At 32.5% G+C, this 11,208-nt stretch overlaps 3 protein-coding genes across 3 annotated transcripts; all 3 read left to right on the top strand.

Annotated features, from left to right (window-relative positions):
• The first annotated feature begins 836 nt into the window (after window positions 1–836).
• Window positions 837–5,028, top strand: LOC131077824 (pectinesterase-like). Its single transcript, XM_058015393.2, has 2 exons — window positions 837–1,725; window positions 4,325–5,028. The coding sequence occupies exons 1-2, from the start codon at window positions 837–839 to the stop codon at window positions 5,026–5,028; spliced, it is 1,593 nt and encodes a 530-aa protein (XP_057871376.2).
• A 1,153-nt stretch (window positions 5,029–6,181) lies between these two features.
• LOC131077825 (probable pectinesterase/pectinesterase inhibitor 40) lies at window positions 6,182–7,099 on the top strand. The gene has a single exon (XM_058015394.2). It carries the CDS (start codon window positions 6,182–6,184, stop codon window positions 7,097–7,099), a length of 918 nt encoding a protein of 305 aa, XP_057871377.2.
• Window positions 7,100–9,518: 2,419 nt separating this feature from the next.
• Window positions 9,519–10,184, top strand: LOC131077826 (pectinesterase). Its single transcript, XM_058015395.2, has one exon. The coding sequence runs from the start codon at window positions 9,519–9,521 to the stop codon at window positions 10,182–10,184; it is 666 nt and encodes a 221-aa protein (XP_057871378.2).
• Window positions 10,185–11,208: the final 1,024 nt, after the last annotated feature.

Here is an 11,208-nt window from a genome sequence, read left to right as displayed (position 1 = left end):
AAGAATTAAGTAAGAACGAGGTAAATAATCTTGAAGTTGATGTTTACCATTTTAACTAACGTTCAACTAATTGAATCTAATGTAATCCTTGATGTAGTCATTGCACATCAAAGTGTGGTTTCTCATGATATCAAAATAAGAATGAAAAATTAAATAGAACTTATATATGAAAAAAGAGGAATAATAAGAATGAAGTTTAATCTTAAAGTATATATTTATTATTTCTAATTGAATCTAGTGTCACCCTCCACACATTCATTGCACATCAAAATGTGATTGCTAGTGATATTAAAATAAGAATGAAAAATCGCACATTTTTTTTTTAATAAGAATGAAATTTAAACTTAAACAAAATAAAAATAATAAAAATCAAACAAAATTTATAAAAAAATAAGAAAAATAAAATTTTATCCTAAAATTTATATTTACCATTTCCAATTGAATGTAATGTCATCATCAAGATACCACCATTGCACATCAAAATGTGATATCAAAAAAATAAGAATGAAAATAATAATCAAAATTAGAATGAAAATGAAACAAATTTATAATTTAATCTTAAAAGTTTATACTTACCATTTCAACGAGCAGTGGGCTAACTAAATCTGCTCACCAAATCTCCAAAAATCTGCACACAACAAAAAAAAAACTGTGATCATAATGTTTCCATAAAAGATTTTGGATAATGTTACAGCAGCAAAAATCAACAAACATCAATTTAGAAGGATAACAACAATCCACAATAGTTATCTGAATCCATAGACACCATTTATACACAAATTGAAGCTCCAACAAATGCACATTCTTTGGTCATAAACATCTGCGATTCGGCAAACATGGGTATCGAGAAGCAACATAATTCTTGCAGAAGCATCACAGTTTTTGTTGCCTGGGTACTGTTGACAACATTTTTCATGTCTGGTGAAGGGAAAATCGAGAATATAGTAGACCCAAAAAATAGGGTCATTTTATCATTGCAGGCCGCCATTGAAGAAGTGCAAAAAGTACAGGCGTTGGCTGTAGAGCTTCCTGATAGTGTGACTGGAACCCATGAGAGCAGGGCAAGGCAGGACTGTTTGAAACTGTTTGAAGACACAATATATCGTCTCAACAGCTCTCTGAATGTAATGAAAACTTCCCATTTGGAGCAGAGATCAGCCATGGCGGACGTTCACACATGGGTCAGCGCTGCGTTGACTAATCAACATATGTGCATCGGTGGACTCTCTGGTACAATTTACAACAGAGAAATCAAGAACAGTATTATTCTGAGTGAAGTTGGATCGTCTATTTCGTTGCATGTTTCGAAGTTGAAGAATTTAATTGGCGATTCGCTTGGGCTTTTTGTGAATTTAATAGCTAGTGTGCCGCCGGTGGCTGGGAAGAACAGAGTTTTATTACGTGGAAGGAAAATGGGGTTTCCTGAATGGGTATCAGGGGAAAAAAGGCGGCGGCTTTTTCAGTTTAGTCCAGACGTTGTGGTTGCACAAGATGGGTCGGGGAATTTTACAACGATTACAGAGGCTCTGTACTCTTACGTTCTACCGCAGGGTGAGAAGACGCATTTTGTTGTTTATGTGAAGGCTGGGGAATACCATGAGAAGGTTGTGATTGAAGGGTTTATGATGAATTTGATGTTGATCGGCGATGGTATGAACAAAACTGTGGTAGTTGGGGACAGGTGCTCTTCTGTTTGGCATAGTCTCTATGCCTCTTCAACTTTCGGTACGTATCTACTCTTCTTCTTTCTTTCTTTCTTTTGTCATTCTTTTCAAAATCAACTTGTATCAAAATCAACTTGTATAACGATCAATAATCTGTGTGTTATTGACTCCGTACTGCTGTTTTGGAACCAGAATAGCCGTGGCCCCCAACGTTGGTTGAGTGGTCTAGAATATATTTTTTAAAAGAAGTCACAGGTTCAAATTTCATAGGAAGTATGTTTCTTTGGTTGTACACTCTCATAAGAAGTATGAGGTAGTTCAATATTACTAGCGTTATCATCAAGGACTATTAAAGAATCTTTTTTTCTTGAACGTTTCTCTTAGATTTTGAATGAGGTAGTTCCACACATGTTTCCTTTAGATTTCGAATGAAGTAGTTTCATATTGCTATAAGCCAGATATCATCATATTTCTTTTAGTGGACAAGTGTTTCTCTTAGATTTTAACCAATAATATAGAAATAATATAGAAATGACATTTTAGTCATTAGGATGTACCATAGTATAGATGGTTGAATGTTATATGGAAGTTTTTCCCTTAGAGTTGGAATGAGGTAGTTCCATATTGCTATAAGGTAATTCCATATTATATCATTTCTTTTAGTGGACAAATGTTTCTCTTAGATTTCGATCAACCATGAAATAATATAGAATAATATAGTAATGACAATTTAGTCATTAGGATGTACCATAGTATAGATGGTTGGATGTTATATTGAAGTTTTGACTTCTCATTGACTCGTGTTAAATTTGTTATGTAGCATCCTTATATAATATTTTTAAAATTTCGTTTAGTCTTTTTGGAACATTTGTAGAGCAATAAGAATTGTTTCTTCTACAAAGCTCCTTCCATTTGTTTTGTTAGCATAGTTCCATGTAGCTATTTAGGGCCCTTTTAAGTGATGAGAATACATGTTAATATATATTTTAGTATTTGACAAAAAACCGTTTAGAAATTAATAGATCTCCCAAAATAATAAATTGCTATCTTAAAAAAATTAGAAACACGTTAATATAACTTCTAGTTGTTTAAAATTTCTTTGGTAACAAATTATATAATTATTGTCTTCTTAAAACAATATATTAAAAAATTAAAAATGAATTATTAAATATATATATTTTTAAATATTAAAAATTTGATAGCAAATTATATAATCATCATCTTGTTTTAAAAAAATCTATAAAAAAAATTAGAAACAAACTATATAGTCATTTAAGAAAAAAAAAAAAAATAGAAACAAATTATATAACTTCTAGTTTTTTTTTTTTAAATATTTAAAATTTGACAATAAATCATATAATCACTATCTTAAAAAAATATTTTAAAAAATTTAGAAACAAATTATATAAATTCTTTTTTGTTAAAAAAATTATTGAAGATTTAGTAACAAAAATTATTATCTTCTAAAAAAAAACTATTAAATTTTTTAAATAATTTTTTTTTAAACAAAATCATTAAACTAACAACTTTTTAAATTTGGAAGCTTAAAGTCTCAAGTTTAACTTACCATGCAATCACTATCTCTTTGAGTTTAACTACTCATGCAATTAGTTTGTGAATTAGGAGTTAATTTCGTCATTAAAGAGTTTAATTGATCATCCTCTTAGATAACATAATTTATTGGTTAGTTAGGGCATGTTCCCATGCCGCTGCTCAATATTTTTAGGGATTCGCTGACCCCATAAATATTTATCTTTGCTGCTTATTTTTAAGCAAAACATCTTAAATTTGTATTAATAACATTAATACTAATTTGTGCACATAAAATTTGGAAAGAAAAAAGAAATAAAATCTTTAAAAAAAGAGGGAAAGACAATTGTGGAGCCATGTGGCATTTTTGTTAATAAGCAGCCACTGCTTGTTTTCAGCCCCCCCTTTTTTTCCATAGCTTATTTCTAATTCCTAAACAATAGCTGCTCCACCAAAATAGGGAAAGATTCCAAATTATCCCTTTTTTGACAACTTTTAAGTTGCATGGGAGCACTTAACTCCTTAAATTTAAGCAGAAAATAGAGTTAAGCAGCCGCATGGGAACATGATGTTAAACTCAAAACAAGTGGAAATTAAAAGATGGAAGTGAAGATATAATTAACATTTTACTCTTTATTAGTTAAACTCAAAATGAATGAAAATTAAATAATAAAAATAAAAATATAATTAACATTTTGCTTTTAATCCCTTACATATCAAATTAAATGCTTATAATTTTATTTAGACATTTTTCAATCCAAATATAACATTTATTTTATTTGAAATGTGATTGAAATATATCATTTATTTTATTTAAAATGTTTGCTGGCAAGTGGAAGGGGAAGGGGAAGTCTTCTCCCTTGACCCAAACCACCCGTCTGGGTTTGGGTGTCACTCCCCCTTTGATTGGGGTTTTTTTGTTGTTTTTCGATTGGATAGGTTTTCCTTGCCTGTCTGACTGTGTTTGTTTCTAACTGCCTTTAGACCTATGCTCTGGACTGTGGTTTTTGTTACCAACATTATATTTTTTTGTTGTTACTGTTTTCTGTTGAAAGTTTTTAACAATGTTAAAGATAGGCACCCAAATTAACGCTACTTTACTAATAAATTTGATTTGAAATTTGAGACAGTGGTGTGGGCGAACGGCTTCGTAGCCAAGGACATAACGATTGCGAACACAGCAGGGCCAAAAGAATTTCAGGCAGTCGCACTTTTAATAGCCGGCGACATGGCAGTCATTTACAGATGCAGCATAGAAGGTTATCAGGACACCCTTTTACTCCACACTAACCGCCAATTCTTTCGTCGTTGCCACATCTACGGCACCATCGATTTCATATTCGGCGACTCGATGACAGTCATTCAGAAGAGCAGCATTTTCGTTAGAAGACCACTTGATGGGCAGGTGAATACCATCACTGCCCAAGGAAGGACAAATTCCAGCCAAAGCAGTGCCATTATCATACACGCTTGCAACATACTGGCTGCTCCAGATTTTGTTCCCATGCAAAAACAATTTAAGACGTATTTGGGTAGACCCTGGCATCAATTCTCTCGCACTGTCATCATGCAATCTAGTCTGGATCAGTTGATTGATCCTGCTGGTTGGTTGCAGTGGGATAACATGGTCTCTGATTTGAGTACTGTGTTTTATGGTGAGTTTATGAATGTTGGAGCTGGTGCAAATACGTCTAGGCGTGTGAATTGGCCTGGCTATCATGTAATTAGTGATCCAGCCGAAGCAGAGAAATTTAGTGTTGGGAAATTTATTAGTGGGAATTCTTGGATTCCTATATCCGGTGTTCCTTATAATTCAAGTTTAAACGCGTTTTAAGTCTTGTAAAATATAAATAAACTTAGTACATGTGGAGAGAAGCATAGGTGGAAGCAATGGTCGATGCACAAAAGCAGGTGCAATGGTTACATTGGCTAGTTTTATATTAAATGTTTTATAAATTTGGTTAGGAGTTTAGAGTTGAATTTTCAAATGTTTCTAAATCAAATTTTGTTTTGTTTTGTTTAATGGGTAAACGCTTTTAATTCAGAGCTATGAATCAATATGACTTGAACCTTGATGGCAAGAACAACAATACAATAACTTAACCATCACAACATGTAACTATTAGCTAAATCAAAACCAAAATTAAATATATTTTAATATTTCAATTTTTTTACGTTGATCTAATTAATATTAAAAAATGTATACTATTATTACATTAGATTTTTTAAATGTCTTTATATAAAGAGGCCTAACACTATAATAGCGTTCAATTTGTAATCTTAACCTAATTTACATAATAATATAATAAACCATATAAATTCAAAATTAATATAGTAGATCTAATGTTAAAAAAACAGTATAGACATAAGGAATATATTAACTTTACCTTATTTAATAAAAAACTTATACATCTAGATTTATTGAATATCCAATTTATAATGATTAAATATTCATGATACATCTAGACTTATTGTCTTATTGAATGTTCAAGTTATAATCATTGCATATTCATTAGTAGACTTAATATTTTGCTACACCAACTAATCTGTTTGGAACAAGCTTAACAAACATATTCCAATTTTAATTTCTAAAATAATTTACTTGTACTTGTATGAATAAATAAATTCTATTGAAGAAACTAATGAACTATCTAAACAAGATTAAAGTGTCCTCTTACAATATATTTTTTAGTACATATAATACTAAATTTGCTTATGAAGCAGCGGTGAATTCTAGACAACAACGTTATCACCGACATGAACGTCATATCAGAGGCTGAGTTTCCTATATAAAGCGGACGATTCGAAAACAAAAGCTAAGTCCTGGAAGCTTAAATAATCCTGTAAAGTCCGACCTTGTTGTGTGTTTCAGAGAAAATGGAACCTGCCGATCTAAAACAAAACAAAACTCTAATACATATATCTTCATTCTTTACAACCCAACAACAAAAATCACCTTTACCCAAATCAAATAGAATACAGTACTCATGGCCATCAATGGCAGCGCTCTGCAGACTGAAAAGCCCCGTTTCACCAAACCCAAGATATGTTTTCTTGCCTGGGCATTGTTGGTGACGTTTTTCACGTCTGCTCAAAGCAGAATCGATGGAACAGCAGATCCCGGCCAAGGTGAGCTCATTTTATCATTGCAAACAGCCGTTGAAGGGGCCCAAAACGAGCAGGCGTTGGCTCTAGAGCTTTCCCACAATGTGACTGGAACCCACGACCAGATGGCATTGCAAGATTGTCTGCAACTGTTTGAAGACACATTACATCGTCTCAACGGTTCTCTGAATTCAACCAAGACTTCCCAATTGGAGAATCCGGCAGATGTGGCAAGCGTCCACACATGGATAAGCGCTGCTCTGACTAATCAACATATGTGTCTCGATGGATTCTCCGGCACAAATTATAAGGGAGAAAACAATAGCAGTATTAATCTCAGTGATGTTGGGTCATCGATTTCAGTTCAAGTGTCGAATGTGTCGAGGTTAATAAGTGCTTCGCTTGCCCTTTTCACGAGTTTGTACTCAAGCTCGCCGGCGGCGCCCGGGAAACGCAGATTGTTATCATATGGAGAGAAAATGGGGTTTCCTGAGTGGGTATCGGGGGATCAAAGGCGGCGGCTTTTGCAGAGTGGTGGAGACGTTGTGGTATCGAAGGATGGGTGGGGGGATTATACAACGATCACAGAAGCAGTGAATGCGTATGCTCCGCCTCAGGGTAACAAGACATATTATGTGATTTATATAGCAGCTGGGCGATATTATGAGAACATTGTGATTGGATCGAATATGACGAATCTGATGATGATTGGAGCCGGCATGGACCAAACTTTTGTGCTGGGTAACAGAAGCATTGGTGATTCCAAAACTCTTTATGGCTCTGCAACTTTCGGTAAGTAGCATTTCTTTGTTTCCAACATCCACACCATCCAAATTCTATCTTAGGTGTTCAAAGCTCGTCTTTGATAATGTCTTTGTGAATATATCTATCATCTACAAAACTCTAAATAGATTTTTCAATTGCTTATAAATAGTACTCAGTACAATATGCTTCTTGTTCTTGTGAAACATATGATTCTAAATGTGACTGTTGACTTGTTATCACTAATTATTGGTGTTGGACCCTCTTGTTCATGTAATAAATCGAAGGTTTCATTGTTTATATGGAGAAAATCAACTTTTCTATTAAAACCATAGAAACAACTCTAATGGGTCCTTTCTTTATAAGACATTCTTATTGAATTTGTTTTTCTATATTGTTTTACCGAAATACAACTATCACATGAATTGGTTAGCTTTTTAATCGGTGGTAATCCTCTCACCATTTTTTTTGGGATTAAGTTCAATTCTTCAAAATGAAGGTGTCGATACAGTAGATTCTCTAACCATGTTTGATGCAAGTAAATTTCTTTGTTTAAAAAAAATAAAAATCCCTTGAGCTATTTGCCTCTTGATTCGTATAGTGAAAACATTCAATTCCTAATCATCTCAACTTTTGAAATCAACTTATTACTTGAAATTATATCAAGTTTAGTACACAAATTATCTTTAAAAGGTATGTTGTAACTTTTCTCTACAAGTTATCCATTAGTCATGGGATTATGCTTCAATGCAATCACAAAATAAATAAGTAGAGTATAATTTATTTTACTATATTTTGTAAAACTATAAATCATATCTTTATCCATAACTAACACTTTATTATCATTACTTATACAAAATTTCATTAACCATCAATAGATGAAAACCAATACCTCACCCTAAACAATGTCTAAATAGGATGAAAAATTAAACATATTGATTATCATTACTTATATCTAACTTCATTAACCAAGCTCAGATACCACTATCAAGGTGGATAGCAGGAAAAACATAGAATGCTATATCAAACTTCTTCAATTGAACCAGATTAAAATGTTGACAAATACCTTAATATAAAAAAGTCTTCAAAACTTTCTAAAATGTCGCTAACAAATATGTAATTTTTTTTTCCCTTCTAAAAACTCTTAAACAATATTAATAATATTAAAATGTTGACAAATACTTTAGATTTTGTAGCCATGTTTGATGAAACTAAATTCTTTCAATTTAAATTTTTTTTTTTCCTTGAGCTATTTGACTCTTGATTCATATAGTGAAAACATTCAATTCCTAATCATCTCAACCTTTGCAATCAACTTATCACTTGAAATTATATCCATATAGCACACACATTATCTTTAAAAAACACCTTAATCCTTTCTCTACAAATTATCCATCATTCATGAAATTATGCTTCAATCCAAACATAAACTAAAAGTTTAAAATATAATTTATTTCACTATAATTGTAAAAATATTAATCATACTTTTATCCATCACTAACACTTTATTCTCATTACTTATATTTGATTTCATTAACCAAACTTCATACCACTGATGGCAATGGCAGATAGAGAGAAAAAATATAAAAAATAGTATATCAAACTTTTTAAATTGAACTAGATTAAAATTGTCAACAATACCTTAATATAAAAGGGTCTTCAAAACTTTCTAATTTGGTTCAATATAAAAAAAAAAAAATTAATTAAATTTTTGGATCTTCTACTAAACATTCTTATTAATTTTACCCCTTATTCTAGACCAACCTTAAACCACACACACTAAGCAACATATTAAGCTTAGAGAATGTTAGTCAACTTTAAGTGTTTAACACTTTTAAGTCTAGAAGTTTATTCTTAGTGTGACCACACACATTAAGCAACATATTAAACCTAGAAAATGTCAGTCGACTCTGAGTCTTTAACACTTTTAAGCCTAGAAATATAAACTTAGTGTAAGCCGTTCCCTTATTCTCTGAGTCTTTAACACTTTTAAGCCTAGAAATATAAACTTAGTGTAAACTGTTCCCTTATTCTATTATGTGACAAGTACAAATAGTGAAAAAAATTATTAGTTTATTCCAACATCAGTAGCTGATTAGGCAAAAATGAAGAAGAATTCTTTAGTTAGGGTAAGAGGGTAGGGCTCTCTAACCTGATTAGAACAGAGCGAGTAAAGTGTGATATAAACAAGAAACGTGAAAGAAACAGAAACTTGGCGGCAACGAAAGTTTGTCGAAAAATTTATATGCATTTTATTTGAATGAATCGGCATTTTGACGTCTGTTTTCTGGTGAAACCATTTTCTCATTATTTTGTATATTTTTTTTTCCTTTCTAAGACTCTCTATATTCAACTCTCTGAGCTCATCTAATCTAATCTACTCAACTCAAACTAGCCATCTCGTTTGTTTCAAAATATGATACAGTGGTCTGGGGCGACGGTTTCATTGCGAGCAAAATGGCGTTCGTCAACACAGCGGGGCGGGGAAAATTTCAGGCAGTGGCACTTTTAATGGTGGGTGACAAGTCGGCGATTTTCCAGTGCGTTGTGAAAGGATACCGGGACACCCTTTTCCTCCATAGCAACCGCCAATTTGTCCGAGAATGCTACATCTACGGCACCGTTGATTTCATCTTCGGCAACGCCGCCGCCGTCGTTCAGAAGTGCACAATTCTCGTCAGAAAGCCCCTCAAAGGCCAGGAAAACGTCGTAGTCGCCCAAGGAAGAACAGATCCCAACCAAAATACAGGCATTATATTTCATGCTACTGAAGCATCGGCAGCTCCTGATTTAGTTCCAGTTCAACGGAATTTTACGACGTATATAGGAAGAGCCTGGCAGCCATTCTCTCGCACTGTTCTTATGCAGTCTGGTCTTGACGATTTGATTGATCCTGCCGGTTGGTTGCAGTGGAATTCCTCGGACGTTTATTTGGATACCTTGTATTTTGGTGAGTTTCAGAGTGGTGGTGATGGTGCAGATTTATCTAAGCGTGTGAAATGGCCTGGGTATCATATAATAAATAAAACAGATGAAGCAAAGCAGTTTACTGTTGGGAATTTTCTTGATGGGGGCTCGTGGCTTCCGAGCACTGGAGTTGCTTATGATTTGAGTATTTTCTGATCTGTGCGTTAGAAATTTGATGTGGGTTTGTTGGATTTCATTTTCATTTTCATCTCAAATGGGGATGACATGGTTTCTTGCTAAGGTATGCCTGTGGTATGAACAGCATTCATCCGGTTTTTACAGGAGTTTTGTCAATTTCAATGGAAGAATGAAGAAAAAATGGTTAGAGTTCTATGGAAGTGAATGAAGCTTGGATTCATTCTTCCTTATGCTTGTTACAGCGTAATGGCCGTTAATTACAAATAATTTATAGTTGTATGGAATAAAAATTTAGGGATAGAAAATTCAGACATCATATAAAACAAATGTATGGAATTTTTTTTGCAGAGTTTTATTAGGCTTCTACATCTACATCTCTTTAGTAGAATCCTTTCTTGGTTTATTACATCCACATCTTAGTTTATGATGAAATTGTATATACCATACATTTATGGTATTAAATATCGTTTGTGTCATTTTAACTTAGTTAAGTTTTGTTATTAAGTTGTAAAATGGATATTTTATTAGATTCATGTTTCTTTCAATTGTTTCAATTTGATTTCTATTAGATGTTCATGTTCATATTATGCTATTGATATGAATGTTTGAGATTTTTTTGTTTGATTTTTTAATATTGATTATGTCTTTAACAGTTTCTAGTGTGCCTTCTATAATTGACTTCAATCATCATATTTTCACCAATTATGATTTCTAATCATCATTAATCTAACAATAGATACCCCTTTACACATTCCTTGTAGGATTGAATTATTTTTCAAGTTGATTATGAGATGGACACCCGCATAAATATTTTTATTTACTTGAAAACTTTAAGTAATGTAATATTACTTGCGAAAATACGAGTCCCAATATTTCATGATTAATAGATATCATGTCCTCTTTTTTTTTTTTTTTTCTAAACACAAGGATTCATCGTCACTATTATCCAATGGTTTATCCAAAATTTTAAAAAAAGTTTATAAAAAGAGAAAGATCTTTCCCTTTGAGTACCTCAAATTTCCATTTTTTTTTATGTTGATAA

This window comes from Cryptomeria japonica, chromosome 10, assembly GCF_030272615.1.
Source record: "Cryptomeria japonica chromosome 10, Sugi_1.0, whole genome shotgun sequence".
NCBI lineage: Eukaryota > Viridiplantae > Streptophyta > Pinopsida > Cupressales > Cupressaceae > Cryptomeria > Cryptomeria japonica.
This window is presented reverse-complemented; position numbering and strand designations above follow the sequence as displayed.